General features: G+C 46.6%; 1 protein-coding gene across 1 annotated transcript in view; it reads right to left on the minus strand.

Annotated features, from left to right (window-relative positions):
* The window catches only part of MAN1C1 (mannosidase alpha class 1C member 1), a 122,039-nt gene extending 103,935 nt beyond the window's left edge, over window positions 1-18,104 (minus strand). The window contains exon 1 of the mRNA XM_072975087.1: window positions 16,475-18,104. Coding sequence (XP_072831188.1) covers window positions 16,475-17,014 — 540 coding nt within the window. The 5' untranslated portion in view covers window positions 17,015-18,104. The remainder of the gene's footprint in view (window positions 1-16,474) is intronic.
* Window positions 18,105-27,660: the final 9,556 nt, after the last annotated feature.

Genomic DNA, 27,660 nt, shown 5'->3' on the forward strand with positions numbered 1-27,660 from the left:
TCAAAGGGCAAAGAGGCCCATAGAGGAGTGCAGAGCACCTGAGAATGGAGTGACAGGTTCTCAGGCAGGTATTCAGGGCAAGAGGCTAAGGTTCCCATCTCAGAGCTCACCATTGGTAAAGTGTAATATCAAAAAGATCCATCAGTTTGAACTTCAGAACCATTAAGAACAGCTATCCAGCCCCAAGACTGGGAAAGCAGGTGCAATCAAAGGGTCAAGGCAGTATGAATCAAGGATCCCCTCAGACATCAGTAAAGTCCAGAAATACAAGGACTTCTTTGCCCATAGAGAGGCTTGGTCAGGAAAGTCAAAAGGACAGAGGTGAAAACTGAACCAGGATGAGCCAGAGAGACAGGAAGGCATCAGCCAGACTGCGGTCTCAGGTCCTTCTCCATCTCTCCCCACACTCTGTGGATTCACACCACTACCAGGAAAACACTTGGGATTTCTGACATTCAAAAGGTGCCTTAGTATTTGCGTGCGTTTTATGTCTTCATATGGTGCTTTTGTCACAACGACAAAAACTGAAGCTCAGAGTCTCTGGTGGAAAACACAAAGCATCTTCAGAAGACTTGCTCAGCCTGCACGTTCTGCAAAGAAACTGGTGCCAAGAGTTCTTCTGAGACTCAAGTGCTTACGAGTAGCGAGTGTTAGATGGTCCGGGAAGGTACCCTTTCTGAGCTAGGTGAAAACTCAAAGCAAGAGTCTTGGGGTCTTTCCTGGTACGTGCTTGGCATAAACGCTAAGAACAATGCTTGTGAAATTCCTAAGGAAATGCAGCAGGCTGATTTGGCTTCCACCATTATGTCGTTGACAGGAAGTAGGAGACAGGTAGTCAGGGAAGAATGACAGTTTGGGGATTTGTGTGATGACAATTAGCCAAGTTCTGCTCTGCTTCTCTTTACAAAGAAAACTTCCCTTCTCTTTGCTCTTGGAATGCCATGTTAGAAGAGAGGCATTTCCATGGCAACCACATACACATTTAGTGATGTGTCACTAAATTTGTGAGTGCACAAAGGCACATTAGGAGACTTTTTGAATGTAGCGAGAGAAATAGATTTTCATAATTGAATGCTGCCCTCAAGTAGAGTTTACCATTTGCTGAAAGCTGAGGCTGCAGCTGGAGATGCTAACGCTGCCTCGTCAGAATCGAAGCTTCACCCAAAAATCTCAGCTGACTTCTGACAAGGGCGTCTCTTTGGGAGGCTGCTGCCTAGAAAGGGGTATAGACAGAGTGGGGCATATTTGGGGGCCAGGATGGCCTTGGCATCCAGGCAAAACAGATCCATCTCACATTCCACCAGAGCCTGGGGAATGAGAAAGCCACCTGCATAAGAATCAGACATGACCTGAGCCTTCCCCAGGTCCTTAGCACCTGGTGACCCCAAAACCATCATCTGTTCTAACAAAGAAGAATGTAGGAAAAGATTAGCACCAATATCAGATAGCTACCCCAAGAAGTAGAACAAAATAAAAAGAATGCTGAATCTGGAGCCAGAAGTCCCAGGTGTGTGTCCTAGTTCTGTCTCTTCCTAATCATGGCAATTCGAAAGCCATTCTTTTTCTAAGCCTCAATCTGTAAACTGGGAATATGCTTCCTGATTACCAGATGCTTCAAGGAGGCAAGAATGTAGAAGCATCACTATTAAATTGCAATGCTTCTGAACTATGACACTGCTTACAGGGTGGCACTAGCTTGGCCCACATGCAAGCTGGGCTCCCAGACCGTGGGAATGGCAAAGGGGCCACCCCAACTCTGAGCACACTGGGGCTGCTGTGGGTCTCTGGTGGCCTGACTCCACATTTCTACAGGAGCTGGTACAGCATAGGTGAGGGTATAGCCCTGCAGCACCTGGACAGCCCCAGAGGCTCTGATGTCTCCCTTTCTTGTCCCCACTGGCACCACATCTACCCTAGGTCCTAAGCCAGTAGGTACGGCAGCCAGAAGGCCCCACATATTCAATTCTACCTACCTACCACCTCCCCCAATCTCTTTATTCTCCCTATTAATCCTTCCCAAACTAGACCTTGGCCTCCACTGCTTTAAGGACAGAAAAGCCACCACGGGAAAGCAAACAAAAGAAGATAAATTTTGGATTTTGAGTTTCCAAGGGCCTGGGTCCTGGCAGTGAGAGGTTTTCAAGAACAGTTTTGACTACCTGTGATTCACCCCACGTGCTTGATTCAGAACTTAACCCAGATGCCTCTGCCTCAGGAGGAGGGCATTGCTTCAGGTAAGAGATGGCACTTGCACACTAAAGCCCAGTGAGATGCCCCCAACCCCCCATCACCACACTCCTCTCCTGCCCACCCCTTATCAGCCTAATCTGTGGGCTGGGCTTGGATTTGTCTTCCCTGGGGTGAGGCCATACTCTGCCACCATCCCAGGCTCAGGGTCTAACAATTCACAACCACAGACACCACCTGGATCAGCCCTCCCAAGCTCACTGTGTGCCTTCTCCCATGCCCAAGTCACTGGCCTGTACACTTCCCATCACACATGCCCACCAAACTGGAGAGGCTCAACCACCCCGAGGGATGGGCTCTGTACTGCCCAGCTGCACTTGTGAACTCCATCCAAGTTCCCCAGGCCCTGCATCCTCCTCTCCCTGCTTACTCCGGATGCCACTGGTCCCAGCCACCCTGCAGAGGCTCACCCCAGATAACTACTTTGGTTTATGCTAGAGGAGCTGGCATACTTGGCTCCAAAAGTCACTATCTCCCTTCATACTGCTGATGAAAACATAAGATGGTGTAGCTGCCGTGGAAAACTATTTGGTGATTCCTCAATAAGTTAAACATAGAATTACCATATGACCCAGCAACTCCACTCCTAAATAGGTACCCCCCAAAACTGAAAACATATGTCCACCCAAAAATGAGTACACAAATGTTCATAGCAGCTTATTTATAATAGCCAAAAAGTAGAAATATTCCAAATGTCCATCAACAGGTGAATGGATAAACAAAATGTGGTACATCTGTACAATGGAATATTATTCAGACATAAGAAATGAAACTGGCACGTGCTACAACATCATAAAGGCCACATATTGTATGATTCCATTTATGTAAAATATCCAGAATGGAAAAAACGCATAGAGACAAAAAGCAGATCAGTGACTGCCAGGGGCTGAGATTAGAGGTGGGGTAGGGAGTGGCTTCCGTTTGGGGAGACAAAAAAGTTCTGGAATGAGACAGTGGTGATGATCACATAATGTTGTGCATGTACTTAGTGCACACACACTTTTAATTGTACACTTTAAAATGGTTAAAATGATACATCCAATGTATATTTTATCAGCAATAAAAAAAAAGTCACCACCTCCCAGAGTGGTCTGTGCAGTTCCTTGGTGCCCCCCAGCAGCTAATGGGAGACTTTGGGGGTCTTGGAGCCCCAGGACTGGAGGTGGGTGGGGTGCTGGCTTGGGGCAGAAGCTCCAGGCCCAGCAAGGGGTAGTACTGCAAATGTGCACAGAGTCAGGAAATTGGACACCTTCAACTTAGCTGGTGGGGCTGCTAAGAGGTCCTCTGCCAACATAAATAAATCCTATGAGGACAGGCATGGACAAAGGAACCGGAACTCATGTTAGCTTTCTGCACCTCTCATGTCACTTAAACATTCCTTAGATGGCAATTTCAGCAGGGACTTTGCCAAATGACCCTCCCTTCAGTGGTCAGAGGCTTGGTTTTGAAAGAACACTCCCATTGAAGCAGAGGATGCTGGCCACAAGCTGAGAAGAACATGGTGGTATCTATCTGGCCACCACCTGCGGTCACAGGAAAAAGACAAAGTGCATCTTCAACACCCCACAACAGCAACGAAGATTAAATTGTGCCTCCTCCCCTGACACGTGGCCTCCCCTTTCACGGAGGAAGGAGCAGGCTTGTGAATCTTTAGTGAGTGGTCAGGCCAGAGGATGCACACATCCTATTTCCAGAAAGGAGGTGGAGGAATCGTTCCCTGTGTTCTGCTAAAAGGCTGAGCTCACTCAGCATCTGGCTGGGAGAAGAGACACACTGCCCTCAGGTTGGCTCTTGGGCTCTCATTTGGAAAACAAAAAGCAGACAGCTCAGAGCACTTGGCTCTTTTTAGCAGAGGTCCTCCTATACCATCAGAAAACAAGGGGAAAAACAGAGTCTAAGGAAAGTCAGTGGGTCTGTGGCTGGTGAAGATAGTAATCTGAAGTTGGGAGGTGATTGAGGAAAAGAGGGACTAAGGGCAGCCCCTCAGGAGAGGACACTGGGCTGTAAGCCTTCGTGAGCTGGAGAGCTGTGCACAGGGCTCAATGGGCAGCCAGATCTGGCAGGACCAGTCAGCAAAAGGAAAAAGGAGGCTGGACATGGCTCTCTTGGCCCCTCAGCCACCTGCATCTACCTTCTCCTCAAATTTCTGTTCCTTCTTTAAAACACTTATACTCCTAAAGGCCGTGACCTCTGTGCCTTTCAGCCCAGGTTTTCCATGAATGGTTGTATGCTCAAGTCTTCAACCCCTGGCACACCATCCTTCTAAATCCACATCTCCTGTGCCATCACCTAAATCAGCCTGAAACCCATAGTTCCAACCACCTAGATTTCACAAGCATATAATTTTTATTATGTCTAGAATTCAATTCATTTCCCCCTTTCAGGATTTCTCTCTGTCCCCACTTCCTGGTGTACCCATCTACCCCAGGTAGAAACCTTGGTCATTCCAAACCTCCCACATCCATACCTATATTACCTGCCCAATTCCAGCACATGGAGCCTCTTGCTATCCTACAAGCCCACTATGCCTGATATCCCCCACATTTGCCTGAAACACCGACCTACCCCCTGAACTCAAATCAAGCTGATGGACTCCTGGTCCCTTGTTCACCCTCTGATGTGGGCACCTCCATGGTGTTACAGTTGTGTACACACAAGTCTATCGTGCCTTGCCTAGATGTGGTACCCGCGGGCGGAAGTCTCACCTTTGCATCCTCAGCATCTAGGGCATTGCCTGACAGGTGGTAAGAATAAGGTAAGTTCTCTAGAAAAGTTAAACTAGAACAAAACAGATAAGCAGCAGGTAGTTAATATTCCTCTCACTGCGTATCAGTTCAATGACATTATTTCTTAAAGTCTGGTTTGGACCTGTCTGACAGCTAGATTTCCAAAATGAATCAGCTCTGCAGATTCCGGCAGTCACACGAAGGCGGTTTCTAGAACAAAAATGATAGGGAGAAAAAACCGCAGCGAAAAGGAGGAAGGACTGAGGATTGCATCAAGAGAAAATGAGGATCCAGAAAAGTACCTGGCCCTCTCCAAACTAAGGAATGGTATCCACCTGGGGGGACCGGCAGAGAAGGACCCATGCAGAAATGCCTCAGCATCTAATTAAACATTTTAGGCTCCGCTGCACACGAGAAGGAAACCTACATCCCCCATGGAACCCTGACAAATGAGTCGTTTCCAACCAATCTATCACCATAGCATCTGGGCACCTCGGGAAGATGAAAATAAGACCAATACATAAATGAAAACCAATATACAAACAGTCGTCTCCCCGTACAGGCCTCCAGGAAGCCACAGCTACAGCCATCTGCCAAGTTCCATCCTCGTCACTGCTTCCTGCAGCCAGAGGCCTCTGAGTAAGCACAGTTTAATAGAAGATTTAACAACAGAAGGAAATTTCTTCTCTGAAGTCTGGCTCTCCATTAATGCTCCTACGCTAAATGTCCACCCCTTGAAGCTGGAATGAAATAAGTTTGGCATTAATAGGACTTGTTCTATATGCCACGTCAGCCAAAGAATTTGCTAGAAATAGTTGGGACAGATTGAAGAAAGACTGCAACTTGGCACAGGTTGAGAATTCAAAGGTTTTTCTTACATGGAAACAGAGCTCTCGAGGGGACCGTCACTAAGCCGTGGGAAGGATGCTCACACTCATCGGTAGCATATTCTCACCTCCTGCAGTTTCCATGCAGAGGTGGCCTGGACAGATTTGATCTGATCAACCCAGGACAGCAATTCTCAGGTTAAGTCACATGCAGCTCCTGGCAAGGCAGTGATACTATGAAATTGCAGAGACTGCGGCCGTGAGTCTGAACACCTGTGATGGGTTCAGCAATTTCTTTTCTTCAATATCTATTTTTTTTCCTGAGCATTTGTTACTCGATTTTAAGGCCCAAGCAGCAATGTGAAAGGCTGCTCTGCCAACTGGAAAGGGGCAGAGGCAACTATAGGAGAGAGGGTGATGGCCTTTGGGGAAATTTACTTCTGGACAAGCAAATATTTTCATTCCAGATGTTTATGTTCTGTCTGCTTCCCAAAAGTAGATTTATGTGGGGATAGGCAAATATTTATGCAGCTAACCAATGTTTCCCTCCCTCTACGTGTCTATATGTAGTGGGAAGTGACTTAGACACATGAAAATACTACACTGCAAAATTTCTTAAAGCCAGAGATTCACCTTTACCTTTAGCTCATATAGCCTTCAGCATATAACTAAGGCTCAACAGACAGTGTTTCCAATAAAATTTTAATAAATTTATGGCTTCTCTTGATGTTAACAGTATATGTTCTTAACACTGAAAAACTCCATTTTAATTGAGTCTTTTTTCCATGTCATTTTTTTTTCCTTACCTGATCCTGGTTTTAATAAATATAGAAAATTCCCCACCTCTTAAATAAGAAGGTAAAAGGGAAATATAGCCAGAAAGAAGATATAGCCTAGGTGAAGACAAACCTACCATAGGTGAGTTCTAAAGCATAGCTGCACATTAGAACCATCTGGGAAGTGCTTAAAAATCCCAATGCTCAGGCTGTACTCCAGACCAATTAAATCAGAACCTCTGGGGTAAGAACTCGGGCATCAGTATTTACTAAAATCCCCCAGGAGACTCCAGGCTGCAATCAAGGTTAGATTCCCTGTTTTAAAGATTCATGAGACCAGTTCTCTTGAATGTCTACCAAGACCATGACAATTTCTACTTTATTTCATCCCAAAGCAAAAACTCTTCCTCTAAATTATCACCCTTGAGCTTTCAGATAATGTAACAGAAAGAATTTCAACCAAAGAATCAGGAGAGGAGGTCTGAGTCAGTGCATCACAATTTAAACTGGTGGGGCCTAGAATTGGGCACTGCTTTTGCAGGGTGTTCATTCTCTCAGCTATAAAATGGGATTACTGTTCATGCCCTGTATGCCACAAGGCTGCTGTGGGGATCAGCTAAACTCTTAATGGGATGCAAGGGCTCTATTAAAAATACCACACACACAAAGAATCTTTGATCTGATCTGTCCACGAGGGGGTGGGCATCAGCCCCGCCAGCTCCCACTCCCCTCCAAAACAAACCCCCTGGAAATTCTCCCTAGAGATTTAAAAGACAATGGATGGTAGAGAGGCCAGACAGTCAGAAACTCCTGTAAGAAAACTTCAAATTCCAGGTCTAACAAACTAGAATTCTGCTCCCACTGACACCAAGATTAAGAGCACTTTACTCAGAGCACAGAGACCTAGCGTGCTTTAATCTAATCTGGTGCCTAATCACAGCAAATGTCTAATGTTGTTTGTCTCCCTCAGCTCCATCTGGATTGACACCACTCGGGTACCACTCTTAGTTACTCAAGGATCAATAATCAGACACAGAGCTCCTATTGTGATTATAGGGAGGCTGTTACACAAGACCACCTCTGAGACTACAGCACCGTGACATCTCTGCCCTTTCATAATTGTAGACCCAAAAAGGCCTGTATCTGAAACTGCTAGAGAAATCTCTAGACCGAGTTGCTGTTTTCCTGTAGAAGCATGAACCTTTCTCTTTCTCTATAAAGGGTTTCCTTATACTCTAAAGTAGCAAAATTGATTATATTTATAAGTTGTTTTCTAAAAGGTACAATTTTGAAAGCAAGAAACTCAAGTCTTCTTTTCCCACTGATTCTTAAAATTAAAAACCAAGACTACTCCAGAGCTGTAAGGTATGTGACAGGCATGGAGAATGGCTCTAGGAGAGGTGGAAAGGAGGAGGATTAAGGTCAAGAACACAAGTACAGAAAAATAAAAACGGTGCCAAAATGTCTTTCCAGGAGATCAGCATTTACTTGGCAAAGTTTAGGTTTAACCCCTGAAAACCTCATTCTAGGAGTGAAAATGGGGGAGAGGATCTTAAATAAGAGACTTGTAACTTTTATTCAACACTCCCAACCACCCCAAATGAGACAAATGAAATTAAAGGTAGTCTTTGCCATAAGATAATACATTTACTTCGTATTGAACTTCCCTGAATAAGGGGAGATAAAAGATTAGATCCCATAGAATATTCCTTGCAAATCCTTCAGCCATGTATATTTAGCTTACTTCTGACCAGTAATCAGCAATTTGGCCTATATTGTTTTTTTTTTTTAATGTAGGGACTTACAAAAAGTTTTTAAAATCATCATTAGACTTAAGGTAGAGAGACCAGAGAAAATAAATGACAGGTTCAAAAATCCTGAGAGGAAAGTCACACTAATGGAGGCTGCTGGAACATCACAAATACCAACAAATATTTTCTCTAACACCTAAAAGCAGATGAGCAGAAAATGTACAAATAATTTAAGATGACTTCAATCGGAAATTAGAAACCCTTTGAGAACTATTGTCGCTACTGAGGATATAGTTTTCTAACAAAATTATATATCACGCATCCAATATCAACTACCAAAAATGAGTAAGAATCTTTAAATATCTAAACTACACTAAAATATGTACATTAATGTTTGCACATTTGATTCAGAAGTCTTTAGAGATCTACTCAAGGTCTACTTATTTGTATTTTACATATAATGCTAGCAAGGCTAGACTGAATGGTTCCCTAGCCAACTGCAAGTTAGAAAATAGCGAAAGTAGAGAATAAAGCAGCCAGAGGCAGGTATCTTGACAGCTGAAACAAGTGACAACTGACAGCCTAACAGAAAGAAGGGAGAAAAACTGCTTAAAAGCAGATGAATCTAGAATCTCAAAAAGGTAGCATTCATAATTTTGGGCATAAAATTTAAAAAACTAGTAGATACATAAAGATGTAGGAAAATGTGACCCTAATCAGGAGATAAAAATCAACAGGGCAGAGCCAATGATGATAAAGATGTTGGAAACAGCAAACAAAACTTTTTGCAAAGCTGTAAGTATCCATAGGATTCAAGGAAAACATGAAAACAGTAAGTGAACAGATAGGAAATGTTGGAGAAACAAAAAACAATGAAAAAGATCTAAATGGAAATTCTAGAAGTAAAAAATATACTTGAAAATAAAAAATTCACTGGATGGTCTCAACAACAAATTATGCACTATAGAAAAGTTCAGTGAACTTGAAGATAGGTTAATATAAATTATCCACACCAAAGCACAGAGAGAAAGAGAGACTGAAAATGAACAGAAACTCAATGACCTCTAGGAAAATATCAAGCAATTTAACTTATATATAACTAGAGTTCTAAAAGAAAAGATGGATTGGGGTAGAAAAAATATTGAAGAAATATGGCCCAAAGTTTTTTCAAACTTGATTAAAAAAAAATCAACCCACAAACAAAAGCAGCTCAACAAATCTCAAGGTAAACAATGATATTCACATCTAGGCATGGCACAGTCAAATTGCTGAAAACTAAAATGATCAAGCTTCTGTAATTGCTGCTATGAACCAGCAATTATACCCCAAGATACTGACACAAAAGAAATGAAAACATGCCCCCCAAAAAACTTGTATATAAAATGTTCATAGCAGCTTTATTCATAATAGAAACAACCAAAAAGTACAACCACAGGTGAATGGATAAAAAAAATTGTGTGATATTCATATAACAGAATACATCTCAACAATAAAAAGGAAGTACTGATACACATGACATGGATGAATTTCAAAAACATTAGCCTCAGTGAAAGAGATCTTACAGAAGGGCATATATTGTACTACGTCATTTATTTGTAGTTCTAGAACAGGCAAGACGAATCTCTGGTGACAAATCTAAACAGTGGTTGGGGGTGGATGATGGGGCACTGACTGAGAAGGAGCAGAGGGAACTTTCTGAGGTGATGGAAATGTTCCATATCTCCATAGGGGTACAGTTTATGTGTCTTTTTTTTTTGATTAAAATTCAGCAAACTCTATATTTAAGATCTGTGCATTTCTCTGTATGTAAATGATCCTTAAATAGGCAGTACCTGCATCACAGGGTTGCTGTGAAAAAACAAGATAAGAACACAATGGACAGGCATTGAGAGGCCAGCAGTCTTACCTAGATGACTCATCAGACCCTCTGGGACATGCTGTATTGCACAGTGGATTTTATGGTGACCACCACGTTGTGGCAGAGGTAGAGAAGGGGAAAAAAATCTCCAGTTATTCAGCCACTGAAAATGGTTGCTGTTAAGTGAAAACCATTTGCCTAGAAGGTTCACCCGCACAGCAGCTGACTCCCACAGCATGCCAGATAAGAGCATAATTATTGCTTATCTATAAAGGAGGACAGTAATCTGTATGTGCAAGTTTCTTCTGTAAAAGTTACCACTAATGGTACTACACCAAAACAGATGGACAACTGCCCTGGTCTTAGCATTTAACTAATGAAAATTCAGAGTTAAGAGACATACTCAGACCCCCTTGTGAGTAAGAGCTGTTCGGACCACCTGCCTGCCAAGTTTGGGGTGCTTTCAACCCAAATCTTAGAAAACTGCCTTCTCATGGGAAGAAACACCTACAACTGGGCCACCACACTGAGGCCACAGCCTGCAGCCGCGGTCTCCGTGGCTTCTTTTCTCTTTGGGAATGGAGACACCAAAAAGCAGGTCTGACTTATACACAGCCATCACGGCTGCACCACACCCAGCATTTAAGAGAACCAAAGTTATACTGCCTCAGCTATTAACTAGCACACATAGCCGAGTGGGGATGAAGGAGGGAAGAGGAGGGGGACCTAGGTCCTTGAATCCTCAGAAATCCTTGAGGAATCTCCAGTTGTTTCTTACCATCATCTGTCATGAGAATACAGAGCTTAAAAAAGTCTGTTGTTTTCCCCAAATTATGCAAACACTTGTGCCTAAGGCCTTGGCCCTGGAGTTGTGGGAAATTAAGAATCAGAACGTGTTTGAATGAGCCTGGTCTTTTGGGACTGCAGTTGCAAGAACTGGAATAATAATAATCCTTGGTTCATGACACTCAATTCTGCTTCAAGCATGGCCCCTCTTTGAAAGTTAATGTAATAAATGCCTGGGAATTCACCTGCAGTAACTGCTCTCCTGAATCCTGTTCATCATTCCCTTGTGAAGACTTTCTTGACTTGGCGAATGAAAGCAAAGCAGGGAAAGAATTTCCTGAAGCTCCCACCACCTCCCTTAGTGCAGACTCAAATTAGGATGCAGAGGCAGGCACCTTCCCCATGCCAGAGACAGTACCCACAGGCTGGGTGCCCACCTAGATTACCAAACAGCTTCCCTGCATGGGGCTTTCCAATCTGCAAGCCTGATTTATCTTTTTCAATAAGAAAAAAGATGTAAGTCCCTTTGAGCAAAGTATGTCTGATATATATCACAATATTTATTTTTGGTGGAGTAATGGATCAGTCTTTGGGGAAAGCTAGAGAAAAGGCATTTCTTGAGCTTGGATGTAAATCAGTCACTCTGAAAACTGCAGGAGAATCTATATTCTTACCCTTCCGCTAACTACAGTGTGAAATAAGCAGGTGACTTTTAGAAATCATTGTACTCTTTGTTTCTAAACCTAGCACAAAAGACAGAGTTAAGGATGTGAGGCCTGAGGAGCAATTGCTCCTGGAATGCCTGTACCAAGTCCCTAAAATAATGGTGCTGCTCAAAAATCAAAGAAGAGATCCATCCAACCTGTGGGTGTTAAGTCATACACCTGGTGGGGACAAGTTCTAAGCTTTGTTCTGCTTGAAGTGCTCAGTTCTAAGGAAAAAGGATAAGGTGTGTGGCTGGGCTTATGATGTAAGTGTCTCCCCAGGGACCTGTCTGGTTATTATAGGAGAGTCTTCCTGTCTATATTAAATATATCATAGGGCAGGACAAGAGAGAAACTGAAGGACAAGGGGGAAAAAAATCCTCAGTGGATTTTAAACCTAAACAAAGCTCTTGGAAGGAAAGCTATTTAAATCTGAGTGTTCCTAATATTAATTATCCTGAGCATCTCACCGGCTCAGATTCACATGCTACAAAGAACACAAAGCCTTTTAATTTTCCTACCTGTCCCTGGGACTAGTGGTGATAAATCAGATATACAGAGAAACCACATAAGATAAAACGAACCAGCCCATTAATGGGGAGCAAAGATCATTTGCTAAGATGACTTATTCAGACATGGTCACATATCATAACCAGCAATATCCTGTAGGCTTAACACAGCGGACATGGAAGGCAAGAGCTGAGGCACTCCCTGCCAAGTCTTAAGGACTCCAGGGTGACTCGGGCATCCTTCAGATGCCTGCTATCCAGGCATGAAAGACTTTACTCATGGCTGCCACCTCCCCATCCCCTTCAAGTTAGACCTGCACTTGGAAAATCACTGCAACTTCTAAAAGGCTTCTTGGGTCATAAAGCTAAGCTCCCAAACCTTGCTGTGGCCCCTACTCTGTGACTCAGAATTCCAGTACCCTCAGGAAGAAGATCCAGCCTCTGCCATCAGCAACCTTAACTGTTAGCTTATAGATCTTTACTGTAGCTGCTCATTCAAGTAGCTGAGTTCCAAGTAAGTATCAGACCCTATTCTAGGTGCTCAGGCAGATCCATAAACATAAGAGTAAACAGCTGGGAGCAAGGGAGAGAGGAGTCTCCTAAATGCCAGTCTCTTCATTTTACAGTGAAAACTGAGGCCCAGTGATAAACAGGAATTGTCCCTTGAGGTCAGGGATGATGGCATGGCTAGGACTTGAACCCAGGTTGGACTCTCAAGGGAACTGTCATATACAGCAGTGCATAAGAGCACTGGGCAGAGGGGATGGAGATGAGAGTGAAATTCAACCCACATTCTTCATATGGGCCAGCGACAGCCCCACTCCAGTGTTATGTTCTCGCTGCCCTAGACTGCCTAATTCCTTTAATCAAAGCCCCCTTCATGGAAGGGACATCTGAGGTTCTCCAGATCAGCAACCAATCATCATTAGTAGGACTCAAAATAGTTTGAAATCTTTCACTGGGATGTAAACCTGATAAGCTAGTCACTCCCAACTCCTGTCACATGTGAGAAAAGTCTGTTGAACTTGAATAGAAACCCATCTATGGCCAAGATTCCCTGTAATAATTATAACAATGATTTCCTATATTATCATCTCTGAGAGGGAAGGCAACTAGCCAGCCGTTTCACATTCTCATCAACCCCTTTACTTTTCATGATCCCAAGATGAGGATGTGTCACTGTTCAACCTCATCTCTAAAGTTCAATATGGGTGACAGGAATAATTAACTTATTCACCTATATGAACATCCACTCCTGAGTAGGTGCTAGGGATGCAGTCCTGAACACCATCACCATCATCAACTACAACACGACATTGTCCCTGACTTCATGGAACTAAGACATGCTGAAAACAGAGCTGGGAAAAACCCAGCTACTAGAGTCCTCGACCAGACTGGCAGTCTACTTAGGGGACATGTCTGGAAGCAAGTTTGTGTGACCAGCCCATTCTCCCCTTCCTCATTCCATTTTACAGCAGGAAAAATAAGGTCCAGGAAGGAGAGGAGGTGGCTCATCCAAAGTCAGACAGTTGATCACTGAGCTGAGACTCGAACCCATGTTCTCTGGGCCTCCCCTTCCCACCACATTGCCTTGTCCAAGGTTCCCAAATGGCAAAGTGATGAGAAATTGTTGCTTCTAGTGACAGACTGTTTCCTGATGTATGTACATCCAGAACATGCAGCTTCAATCCATCTTATCAGCACAGACCTTGTGCCCAGGTCTATCTCTCAAACTAGAATGTTCATAAATAACCTTCATTGATCTAGAGCCTGAGTGTCCAGTCTTCATTCGAGCTCATTTTCACCCTCTCTGAATCTCTCTTGATGCTTACTTTCACTTTAAAAAACTCATCTTAAAAGAACAGAGCCCTTTTTATCTGATGCTAGCTCTCCCTCTGCTCCTGGGGTCTAATCAATCCATGTCTGGAAATAAACAAGCCAGAGAGGAAAGTAACAGTCTCTTTTATGAAAGCAGGCACCTTTCTAAAATTGTCTATCCCTGGGCATGGCACAGAGAGAAATTTAAATGAGAAAGAAATCAAGACATCCTCCACAAATGGTCATACGCATTCCTCATCAGGTGGGACACCAGGGAAGTTAACTCCATGTTAACAGCTAAACCAAAAACTCAGAACTCAGTCCCACATTTTTTCAGGTTGTTTGGAAGGCGGAGATGTGGGACAGGGGTGGTGACTGGTGGGGGGTCCAAACTCAAGAAGCCTGAAGAGACAATAGGCTACAAAATATAACAGTGTATAGAGTCCAATCCCCTCCATTCTGCCAGAGCTTAAGGTCTTTAAAAAAGTGAGAAGGCTTGCTGAACACCAGCTGTGGGTGTAGACAAGCAGGCCTCCAGCTACTACCAGGGGTGTACGAAGATGCCAGATAGAAAGATCCAGACATCTGGCAACCAATACAGACTTCCACCCATTGTGTTATTTTACCCCCACCTGCAAAGCAGAGTCTCCACACCTCCCACCATCCCACAGCCACTGCAGCAAGTCACTGCCCAGAGCCTCTGCCAGCAAGGGAGTTTCTCTTTGTATAAAGGGGCAGAACCAGGCTCCCCACTAGCCTGCCTGTCCTTCCTACCATGGCTCCCAACCACAGACTGTCTGTCAGAAATGGGTCACATACCTAGATGCTAATGCAGAAAGTACTTCCTCTGAAAAGGACCGTAGTTAATTATTAATCCTTTGTGGGGGGTCCTTTTGAAAATCTGATGGCAGCTCTACACTCCATGAAAAACCACATGCATGCAGTTTATATGTAACTCCATTGAGAGGTTACTGCCCTCCAAGGAGGTCTGAAAGGGTAACATGCTCAGAGGCAGCTTTGGGAAAGGGGCTGGGGTGGTTCAGGTGAGTATTCAACAGCTCCTTAACCAACTGTGAGAAATGATGCCCCTTCCTTAGCTGCTGCAAGTTCCAGACATCAATTAACCTTTGGGATTTCAACAAGAATTTGAAAACAGAGTATGCACACATGAAACAAGGACTGATCTTTGTGATTTCCTATCTTGATATCACCAAATGTCCAGTGATTACTAGTTAAGATAGTCTCCACAGGGCTTAGCATAGAAGACTGAGCAACAACAGCAATCATAAGTGAGGGAGAGGTGGGAGTTGAGCGGGGACAGATTGGACAAGAAGAGGGGGACAGCTAAGCTCCACTGGCTCTGAGTAGGTCCTGGCAGGGCAGGTCCTGACCCTTACTGTCTGCTCCCCCTGGAAATCAGGGCAGACCTGCTGTCTGCTCTGCAGCAAACCAAGAAGTCCAGACAGAAGCAGTCCTTTCCTTGTGGATCCACGAGGACAGGGGAGCATCCTTTCATCTCTAAGGAGAAGACCCTGGCCCACTGCTTGCCCACAGCCCCCTCGTGGCCCAGGGTGTCACTGCAGCCCCCTCTGCAATGCTGGGCAAAAACCTCACGCAGGCAGCTCCAACAATAGTCTAGCAGAACATTTAGTTATCAAGCGGTGGCTTGGCAACTGTCTTCAAGCCATGGGGAGGCTGCATTTGCTTTTGACTTCTTAAACTAAGACTAAGATTCAGACTCCAAGTGATCCTTCTAACTCCCATCTGGTACAACCCCTACAGGGGACAAGTCCAAGACCTGCTTCATTAAGCCAATAACCTCAGAGCTTCTGTAACATTACCACTGCCTTATTGATCACTGCTGCTTGCATCACATGCAATTATGTACAATTGTTCCAAAGCTCAATAGAAATAGTTAGCAAGAATGCACAACATCCTCTGGTTTGTAGGTTGCTGGCTAGATTACAAAATACTTTCAGGACACCAAATACCCTCCAAATACTGGATTTCCAGTTACCAGATCCTACAGGGGTTTGGGAGAAGTCATGAGTTTCGGACACACAGTGAGAAAGAATGTGGCCCTTGGTCTCTTCAAACAGAAAAGATGTCCATTAATGAACCTTACTAGCAACTCCACAAAAATCTTATTAGCTACTCCACAAAGGGAGGGAGCAGGGGCCACCTGGGCTGGTGGCTGAACGGAAAGACTAGTCTTGGGATGGGGTGAAGTTAGTCCAGCCATTCAGCTACCACCCATCAGGGGTGGATGATAAACTGAACCCAGCAGTGGAAAACTGAAGGAAGGAGTGAAGGTGGGAAGTTGGGAGGAGGGAGGAGAGAGGAGAGTGTGCCTGGCAGCGCAGAGAGTCAATTATGGAGCCCTGGAGTAACTGGGACCGCGGTAAATGGATGGAAACACCAAAGAATCTTTTTTTTTTTTTTTTTTTTGGAGGGAGGGAGGAGGATCCTTACCTCCTTGATTTTCTCCCGCTGGGTCCGAACTAGGCTCTGGGGCTCCATACTCTCATCCCCCCTAGTCCCCAGGACCGGGTGGCGAAGGCGTCTCCGGAACGCGTTGAAGTCAAAGCTAGATCGGATACTCTCCTCCTGGGGTCTGAGGGCCACGACGCCGCTGCCCCGGGCCACCGTGGCCTCCTCCCGTGACCCGGTGGGGCGGGTGCGCCGCGGCCACCCTTTCCTGCGGTGAGGACTGGCTTGACTGCTGGGGTCGTCCTCGCCCGGGGCTGGAGCCGCGGGGGCCGGGTTGGGCGGCGACTCCTGCTCGCGGGTCAGCGGGTGGCCGGCGACTTGGGCCACTACCTCCAGGCCGGGCTGCTGGGTCCGCGGGGCCAGGAAGAGGCGCTTCAGGCGAGAAGAGTTGGGCAGCAGGAACAGGGCCCCGAAGCACAGGGTGACGAGGCCGGAGAGGAAGAGAAGGAAGAGAAACTTGTGCGGGAGCCGCAGCCCCCACGGGGAGGCCGGAACGAAGCCGGGCACTTTCCTCATGAGCATCGTGGCCGGGCAAGACAGGGCCGGGACAGTCAGCTCCAGCCAGGCCCCTGAGGCCCTCGGAGTCCAGGCACTTGTCAGCAGGGGCCTCTGCGAGGGGAGGTCGTTGAGGGGTGCCGCCCAGGGTCGGGGTCCCTGAGAGTTTCACGCTTGGGGGACCGCTCCTGAAGTTCAGGGAGTTTAGAGAGAGTCCGCCCGCGCTGACGCGGGGTCGCAGCGGCCTCGGCGGGGCCCGGGCGAGCGAGGCGGCACAGCTCTGGGCCCGGGCCCGCAAGGGTCGGCCGCACGCCGCAGCCTTCCCTGAGGCGGCCGCGCAGCCCCTCGTCGCAGCGGCCGGAGCCCGCGGGGCCCGCGCCTTCCCGCGCTGCGGCCGCCGCCGAGGCCGTCACATGCCGTCCGCGGCGCCCAGGCTGTCAACGCGGAGGGACGCCCACAGGCCTTGTCCCCGCGTGGAGCCGCCCTCAGCCCCTCTTCCCAAAGTTTCAGCCTCAGAAGCAGTTTCCAGAGAGGGCTGGCTCGGGGGGCAAGGCGGCGGTAGGGCCGGCGTGTCAGCGTCGCTCCGAGAGCGCGCCGGCCGGGCCAGGTCGCGACAGCGCCAGGGCTCGGCTATCGGCACACGTCCACAACTTTGCTCAGCCACGGAGCAGGTGTCGGGGAGCGGGGGCAGGTACTTCTCAACCTGCGGGGGTAGGGGGCTTCCCGGGCCCCTGGCAGAGGAGGGATGCCCGAGACCCGGTCCGGAGCCGGGCACCGTCCGCGACCAGCCGCGGTGGGGCGGCTGCAGCTGCGCCGGGGAGTGCGGGCTCCCGCCCCGCCAACTCAGCAGGGCTCCGGGTTTCTGCTGGGATCACCTGTTCCCGGTCCCCGCCGGCTTCGCAGAGCACGCAGTCCCTGCTGCGCCTCCCCCGCTGCAGCTGGCGTCCTCGCAGCGGCCGCTCCAGACGGGCCGCTGCCGCCGCAGGCTGAGACGTTGCCGCCGTTGCCGAGCCTGCGCCCCACAAGCGCGCACACCGGCCGGACGCCCCCACCGTCGCCGCCGCCGCCGCCGCAGCTCGGGCTTTCACTGAGACAGCGCCCGCGGCCCCGCCTCCCGCCGGGCCCCGCCCTCGGGCCACGCCCCCTGCGCGCGCCCCGCGGTCCACCTCCGCCGCGGCGCCTCAGCAGGCCAATGGTCTCGCGACTGGAGCAGAGAGCGCGGGGCCTAAGCGCGGGTGGGGTGAGGAGACAGGACTCCAAGCCACGCCCCCTCCCCCAAAGGGCCAGCGCCGCGCACACTCCCCTCCATCCCACCAGCACCAATGGTCCAGCTGCGCGGGGTTGGCGAGGGCGGGGGTGGAGAGCAGAGCCAGGTCATTGGCTGCCTTGGAGGGATCCCCGTTGGGCCGCAGTCGTCCATTGGTTGGTGCCCAGCATTCGCTCGACTGGAAGCGACCGAGACACTCCCTCTTGCCCTCTCCCTCGCGGCTCCGGTTGTTAGTCCCCCGGAGGGCGCAGGAGACCCAACCAGTCTGGAGGGCTTTGGTGGTCGTTGGGTAACCTCATTCACCACTCAGTGCCAGCCCAGGATTGGCAGGGAGTTGGGGGCCTGCCCAGCTGTCCCTAGAGCTTCCGCGGGGGCCGCGGTAGTGCTGTTGTGGCAGTCTGTGAGGAAGGGCTGGCTGGAGCCAAGCCAGGGAGCTGTGGCCGTGGTTGGGCCAGGCTAAGGCAGTGTTTCCACTGGACACCGCCCGCGCCTCCACCGCAGACCACAGCTCTGCCTTCCTTTTCCCACAACCCCCAAACAGGCCGGGGCCCCTGGATGGGGCAGGGAGAGATGCTAACCGCAGCAGTGCCAGGACAAGGAAGGAGAAAGAACCCTGATCATGTGCATAGAAGACCACACACATCATGTGACATGCGTACCCAGATGTCTGCATGTGTTTATGTGCACGTGTGCTCCTATGCAGTAGATACTGATGTACTCAGAGATTGAATGTGGGTACGTACCTGTACGCATACATTTAGTTTAGGGATGGACGCCAAGTGATTACATCAAATCTATGGAGACATATATATATGTATTAGTACAAATATTGACATGTACACACATGCCCACAGACACACAACAGATAAGTCCCAAAACATGCACATGTACACACTGCCAGGCATGTAGTCCCAGACACAAGTGTGTCTTCACCCCAAGGTCCTCACACCCTCCTCCTTGGACTCAAGTCTCTCTGTGTCTTCTCCTGTTAAACCTAACCCAAGGCAAAGAAACATTGTGCTGTGTGGGTCTTTCATGCAAAACACTTTATAGAGACAAATAACAGCAGAGGGAGAGACAAATTAAGAGGTGTAATAGGCAAGAGGGAAAATATCTGCTTTCAGCTGCAATTTAAAATGAAATGCAGTGTTGATGAGACAGAAAATACTGCAGGGAGGCCTTTCCGACAGAGGAAGCAGCCCAGGCTGGCTTTCACCTCGTAAATCTTGCTTCTTCCCTGAAGTCTGTTACTGATGGGCCACTGAGATTCAAATATTCTTCTACCTCTGGCCAGGCCACTGACAGTAGACCCCACCTTGATATTTAAATACCCTTGGCCTGTAAATTTCTTTCAGTTGAAAATAAAATATTGTTCTGTGCAAATATTTTTGGTCACTAGAGATGAACAGTCCCTCCCAACCCCACAAATACTCCCAGCTGAAATGTAAAATTCTAATTGAGATGTTTGTCTCTCATGAGTCTGACTGGCAGGAGTCAGTTCCCTGGAACCAGCTGCGAACATCAGAGACAAGCACATGATCCACTTGGAGGCAGGAACCCAGAGACCTGACCTGGCCTCTTCCTATCTCCATGGCCCAAGCATCTTCCTACCAGTCCCCCCTTTGGGAAGGGGTAGGCTTGTATTTGGAGAAACAGGCAGGAACCTAGCATTCATAGGAGGCACCCCACATTGTTCCACACTGAGAGTGTGGGGGAATCACTGTTAAATCCCCTGAGAAGGTAGGACTCAGCAGAAAGGGAGGAGGGCAAGGCTGAGTCTCAGAAGGCTATATGTGTCTGAACTGGATCCTGATAGTCATACCTAGACCAGTCTCTGGCATGCTGGTGAGCCAGGGGAGAAATTGAGGTTGCAGCAGGATTCCACAGACTCAGGCTACGAACAGCAGAGCCCAGAGGGACAGCTGCATTTCAAACTGATGTCATGTTGGTGATTAAACCAAATTGGTGATACCATAGCCTTTTACAATCTCCCTAACAAGCTCACTGAAACTCTGGAGGGTCCTACTCTAACACCCCTTCCCTCCATAGACCTCACACACACTGTGGCTCTTCTCTCACTGGATTTTTCTATCCATATGCCGTCCCACAGCAGACTTAGTTCCTCACAGCAGGGACCATGGCTTGTTCACTTCTCTATCTGCCCTAGGTCTTAACTACAATGGCTTGCACATGGGTGCTGTGTTTTTTGAGTAATGAATGAATAAATGAGTGTAGATGCCCATTTCACAGATGAGGAAACTGAGGCTCAGGGAAGGGAATAATAATAAACCAACATTTTCTCTGTGCTGAATAAATATTGCTTCATTTGCTTTTCAGAACACTCTGATAAGGTAGGTGTTATTAATAGACTCATTTTACAGTTAAGAATACTAAGGTTAGAGAGATTTAGGATAAGTTAACAAATATCTTTCTCCACTTAATTCAGAACTTTCTCAGCTTAGTTCAGGGACTGGGATCACTGAAATTAGATGCTAGATATTACACTAGTCTTGAGTTGGACACAGGAATGAGCAAAACATGGTCCTTGTCATGACTGATTCATTCATTCAGTAAAGAACTACTTATTGAACACCTACTATGTGCCAGGTACAGAGGAGCTTGGGATAATAGCCCTAAATAAGGCAGATGTGAAGGGAGCTTCTTGTCTAAGAGGCAGCAGGGACCATTTCAATTCAGCACATCATGAAGGAAACCACCACACACTGGGCACTGTGACGAGTGCTTTGCTGTCACCCTATCTGACCCTCACAATGGCCCTCTCTGAAGCAGGCTTTGCCGTACCAACTTAACAGATGGGGAAACACAGGCTCAGGGATGTGATATGACTTGTCCAAAGTCACACAGGGAATAATTTGCAAATATGAAAGAAAACCAGACTCATCTAATCCCAGAATCTATGCTCTTTGTGTTAATAATATTAATAGTGATTATGATTAATGGGGCAAGCCCTTATAGTAGTATTTTATAGAAGCTCACTTAATTTGATCCTTACAACCATTGCATGAGACAGGTACTCTTATTACTGGCATTTCACAGGAGAGGAAACTAAAGCACAGAGATATTAGGGAACTTACTCACTGTCACACAGCTGGGAAGTGGCAGAGAGGGGATTTGAACTAGTTGGTCAGGCTCCAGAGCCCTTTATGTCTTTCAGAGTCTATTGCTCCCCATCAGATAATGCCAGCAGTGCAGGTGCTGTAGGAACTCAGAACAAGGAAGAGCACTGGCCTCAGGTGAAATTTTCACAGGCTTGTTGGGAGGATTCTATGAGTTCATTCAGCCCTTCAATAAGTATGTATAGCGCACCTGTTATGTCCCAGGCAATATACTAGGCTTTAGCGATATAATGATGAACAAAAATAGACACATTGTTCCCATTGTGGAGCTTACAGTCTTATGGGGAAGAGGAGTTTAAACAAATATTGCAACCCCCAAATAAGCCTGAAAACTGAGATAAAAGGAAGGAGAGATAAGAACATGCCCTAAGAACATGTAATGGTGGGTCAGACTCAGGTTGAGTGAGAAATGGCCAGGAAAGGCTTTCCCTAAAGATGAGTGGAGTTACCTAAGCAAAGAGGGAGGGATAGTGAGAACATCCAGGTTGAAGGGACAGCATATGCAATAGCCCTGGGGTGGAGGGAAGATGGTGCTTCTGGAGTAGAGAGAGTGATGGGGAAATATAGGAAACATCACTGAATGATTTAGAGCAGGAGTGGGAATGTGTGTGTAAGGGTAGGTGGGTGGGTGGATTCAGATTAACATTTTAAAAAGGCTACTCTAGCTACAATGTGGAAAACAGAATGGCAGGAATGAAGTGGGTGCCTTTCAGAGGCTATCTCAGTAGTCTCTGGTGGTTTGGATTAGGGAAAGTGGGAGATGGACAGGACCACTAGATCCAAATCATAAAATTAGACTCCAAAATTGAGAGGACTTGGTGAGGGCTTGAGATTGGACATTGATAATTGTCTGCAATGATTCCCAGGTCTCTAACTTGCCTGGGGTCAGGGGCATTTGTTGAGATGGGAGAATTGAATTGGGCTGTAAGGTGCTTCCTGGCTGGTCATCCAGAAGATTCTGGGCAGTTGGAAGCTGAATGGTCATTAGTCCGATTTAGAATCAAAGACTAGAGATAAAACCAAGTTAAGCCAAGAGATAATCATCAGGCAGCTTCCTTAATGGCCTCCAGACAAATTCTACCTTGGCAAGAGAGACACTGATGACTGGGGGCCTACTAGGTGAGAGCACACCACGTTAGTCCAGAGATAAAAGTTCCTGCAGCAGTCCTGGGCTCTCTCCAGCAGGCTGCAGGGTCCATTCTATACCCTACTGTGCAGAGCGTGGCCAATTTCAGAGTCACAGAGCTGGGACACCTGACCTCAGATTCTTATAAGAAGATCATGAAAGTTTCCCTTCAACTCTTCTTACCTCAGTCCCCAGTCCTGAAGTGGCCCAGTCAGCCAGCCAGAAGCAAGAGTTCTTGATTGAGCAATTTTTCACCCACGGAACACTTGACAATATCTGGAGATAATTCTGGTTGTCACAATTGAGGGAGGAGTGCTATCGGCATCTAGTGGATAGAAGTCAAGAATGCTATCAAACATCTTCCAGTGCACAGGATAGCCCCTGCCCCACAACAAAGAACTGTCCAGCCCCTAATGTCAGCAAAGCCAAGGATGAGAAACCCTAACTTAAAGCCAAAACTTTGAAGTCAGAGAGGCCTGGGTTTGAATCCTGGCTTTGCCACACATTCGCTGGTTGATCTTGGGCAACTTGTCTGACCTCTCTGAGCCTCAAGTTCTCCATCTGTCAAATGGGGCCGATAGTAATACACACCTCAGAAAGATGACGTGAGGATTAAATGAGATAACTGGCTATAAAGAGCCTGAAGCAAATGTTACACCCATTTTCCAAGTGAGCAGGGCTGGGCAGGACTTGTTCGTGATCTACCTCCCAATCCTAAATCCTCAGTATGCTGGAGCAGGGAAAGCAGGGTGGTAAGAGCCAGGACCCTGGAGTCAGAGCACCAGTTTTGAGCACGGACTCAAATCTCCTCCATTAGCAAGACCCTGGGAAAACTGCTCACCTCTTGAAGCCTGAGTTTCCTCATCTATGAAATGGAGATGATCACATTGGGTGGTTTTGAGGACTAAAGGAGCTAATCCTTGTAAATATCTTAACACAGAGTCTGGTAAGTAATGAGTCCTGGATAAATGCAAACAAACCAATATTATAAAAGACAAAAATTAGTGCTGCTTCATATTTAGAGGCAAACAAGCTAGCAACCAAACTGAAACTTTGTAAATCAAAGTTTCCAGGCAAACTCCCATTTCAGATACTCTCTCCATGGTCCCTATGAGGACTCTCATTTGTCAGACTGTACAGACTGATTTTCATTTCAGAAAATATGGTCTCTGTCTGGATTATAATAATAGTGCTCTTTATGCAGTCCTCTTGTGCTAAGCACTGCTCAGGTAAGTCCCTCCTCTCCAGGAGTTTCTAGATCATCCAGCTCAAAGGTACAACGTTGTAGATGTGAAATCTAAGGAACAGAGTGCATGTAAGTAATTTGCAGTTAGAGGCAGAGCAGAGGCTGGATCTCATCAGTGCTTGAGAATCCTAGCTGAGGCCACTGGGTTCTTCTCACTCCCACAGTCCTGGGTTACATTCACCTCACTGATGTTGTGAGGGTTAAATGAAATAATTCATGTTAATCTCTTAGCAGAGTGCCTGGCATATAGCAGGAACTAGTTATTATTATTTATGATGCTGGCACTTTTAAAGGGCGTGTAAGATAAATATCTTTGAATTTCACAGAAGTACATTTCCAAAAGCTTACATCAAGTCCTGTAAAACTAGAAATGAAACAGGATCTTTAAGATGTACCCCCAGCATAATTTTGTCATCTGGTTCCACTTACTACTATCAAGCAGTCTTTATCTTTTGTTTAATGTATGTGTGTCTGTTTCCTAATGTCCATAAGTTGTTGAGGCTCCAGATTCTATGCAGGGTCTCAAAGTATCTGCCCCTCTGGGGTTAGGAATATAAGAGCCCCAAGGCATTAGCCATTGGGACCATGTGGACCAAACAATCATGAGAAGTTCCTCAAACCTTATCCATTATGCCATTCAAGTGATTTCTAGAACCAGATCAAAAAACCAGAGTGGCAAAAGAGCATTGCAGTTACAGCCTTGAATCTCATAGACCTGCACATGAACCCAAGTCCTGCTAAGGTTATCAGGGGCTATGAAACCTTAGGTGGTCATCTCATTTGTTTAAGCCTCAGTTTCCTTGGCTATAAAATAGCAAGGATAATAGTATTAAACTCAGTATACGTTAAATGTTAGTGTTATTAAAAGAAGTAAAAAAAATAGCAAGTTATCAGGGTTGATAAATGAAAGAGAAGAAGGATTAGGGTTTGACGAGGGAGTTCCATCAATAATCTCACTTGTCCCAAGTCCCAGCTCCACCATTTGATTGCATGACCTGGGCAGATCACTCCTCTCTCTGAGGCAGCCTTCATCCATAAAGGGGGCCTGTAATACCCCACATGAGATTACCAATGAGCAAGCACTTTGCTAGTGATAAAGCAAAAAAGACATGTTTGTTGTGGCTATGATCCCTTTTCAGAAAGAATTTTCACCATCTCACAAATATTTATTGAGCCTCAATCATAATTTTTAAATTTTGTGATGTCCTCTGATATTTCCTATTTCACTCCATTCTACTTTTTCTATTATTCTATTCTATATATTTTAAAGAAATTTTAAAAGCTGGTAGAAACCGAACTAGTCATTTCTCTGTCCACCAAGTATTTCTGGATCTCCATCATAGGGGCACTGGGTAGGATCGCCACGCCCCCTTATGGTTATTTACAGCCATGTGACTAGTTCTGGCCAATGAGCTGTGAGCTGAAACTACAGGTGTCACTTCTAGGCCAGAACACTGAATTGTAAGTGCCGGATCCTCCAGAGCGCTGGCTTTCCCTCTAGCAAGGTGACTGACAGTGATCGAGATGGCAGCTGCTCCATCAGCCAGAGTCCCCGTGTGACTATGATGAGCGGAACCTTCTGCACATCTGCTTTGGCTACACTGGTGTGGAGCGTAAAGGAGAAATTAATATGTGTTGTGTCAAGCCAGTGAGACCACGGAGCTTTAAAAAAAAAAGGTTTTAATTTTAAAAATGTTTCAGGCTAAATTAACTTTAATAATACTTTTTATTTAATCTAATAGATTCAAAATATTATCATTTCAATTATTGTTTTAAAAATCAGTAATGAGATAGGCTACATTCTTTTGTACATACCAGGTCTCCATGATCCAGAGTATATCTAACATTTATAGTACATCTCAATTCAGACGAGCCACATTTCCAGTGCGCCGTAAGCCCCATGTGGCTAGCAGCTACTGGACTGGACAGCATGGCTATAATGGGTAATGACCCTCATTTTGAAGCACACTCTTCTAAGATGCCTGAATAAATACATTTTTATCCCAGTCCAAAGGATCTTTAGAAAAGGAAATCCAGTGTCTCATAAAATAGCCTGTGGCCAGAATTTAGATCCATTTTATGTCATTTAGTCTGCAGTGGGGGGTGTTTCTTTCCAGGATTACAAAGGGCTGCCACTTCCCTCCCTTTAGCTAATTCACTCATCTTGACTCTTCCTCAAAGGTGAAAAACAGGGGGGAGGACTTCAAATGGCTCAGGTTAAAAGTAAAGAGAAAAGTATGATTTTTTTTTAATGGAGGTACTCAGTATTGAACATAGGACCTCTTGCTTGCTAAGCACTGAGTTATACCCCCAGCCCCTGAGGTGGGGGGGAAGATTTCAGGTGCCCCAGGTTAAAAGTAAAGCAACAACTATGATTATGTAAAGTGTTCTCAGTACCTACAGCATTCCAAGTGTAGCTTCACTAAACCCCAGGTGGACGTGAGGGTAGGGGAGCAGCCTCAGCAGAATATGAACCTTAGGCCTCAAGATCATGAGGAATGTGGGGTGGAGGTGGGAGGAGGGTGAGACTAAGGCGTTAGAACTTGATCTCATACCTTGGGGTGGGCAGGATCTCTTTTGACTTTGGATGTTGGCTTGGGACCTATGCTCTAGGATTGCTGGTAAATGTGAATTCCTTTTTAAAAAATTAATTTGATATTATATATGTGTTATTGTTGCTATACTGCACCTGCTGCTTAGAAAATGTGCATCTTTAATTTCCCTATATATCACAAGCATTTTCCATGAAATTAACTATTCTACATCATCATTCTGATAGCTAGATAGGATTTTTTAAAAAATGGATATACCATAATTTATTTACTCAACCCGCTGTTGTGGGGCATTAAGGTCATTCCAATTGTCAATTGTATTTGACAATGATTTATCACTCTTACAATACCCCGCTGCTACAGAAGGCACAGGCAGAGGACACATTCAGATGGAGGAAGGTGTGATCGCCCCAAAGCATCCTTCTGGTAAACTGGGGTTTTACCACATAAGATGCCAACTTCTGTGGAGGTGAGGAAGGCATAGGCTTCTCTGAGCACCCCCAGGGGAGCTGTGCAGGGTGAGAAGAACACTGGAGACAGAGGGCTGTGGGTGGTACCAGGTCCCGCCCCTTCTTAGTTCTGTGGACATCCTCTCTGAGGTGGGGGAGGGTGGCAGACACAGAAACACAGCAGAAGCAGTCTCTCCTGGGAGGGAGACTCCAGCAGAAAGGCCAGGCTGCCTTGGAGAGTTGGAGGTGATGAGGAGGCACTGGGACAGGGTGGGCTGGTGGGCAGAACATTTGCTCCAACCACCCACATTAACATAGGAACCATGAGGCCCAAAAGGACAGGGCCTGGCTCCAAATCCATAGTTGTTAGCCTGTCCCTGCTCACCGCCTCCCACCCCCTGCCCCCTGTGCCTCCACTTTCTCTATCCAGGTGGACAGTGGCCTCCTCCAGGCCCTGTTCCAGGTGCTTCCTCTTCAGCCCTTGCTCAGAGAAGTATAGGGAGGTCCTGCTCAGTCAGCAGCTGGGCCCATGATCCCCAGTTTGGGGTCCTCCCCACCCCCTGTCAGGCCACTCCCTCCCTCCTGACAGCACTGCAGCCCCGTCCAGGAAATAACCACTGAATCCCCTTCTCAGAAAGTCCTATTCCCAGTCAGATGTCAAATAGCATGCTATCTGATGTGGCTTTAACCCTCCCAGAGGCAAAGGAGCACTGCTCAAGTCTCACCGGTGGATGGTCAGCCTGTCCCAGAAACAGATAACGTCAAATGTGCTAAAGGAAAACAGGTGGGAAAAGGTATTCCTGGACCCGTCCGCTCACCTAGAGTCAGATGCCTTTGGCAGAGGCAGAGACGGCTCATACTCCCACAGGACAAGGACAAAGGCATTTCAGGTGCCA

The sequence above is a fragment of the Vicugna pacos genome, chromosome 13 (assembly GCF_048564905.1).
Source record: "Vicugna pacos chromosome 13, VicPac4, whole genome shotgun sequence".
NCBI lineage: Eukaryota > Metazoa > Chordata > Mammalia > Artiodactyla > Camelidae > Vicugna > Vicugna pacos.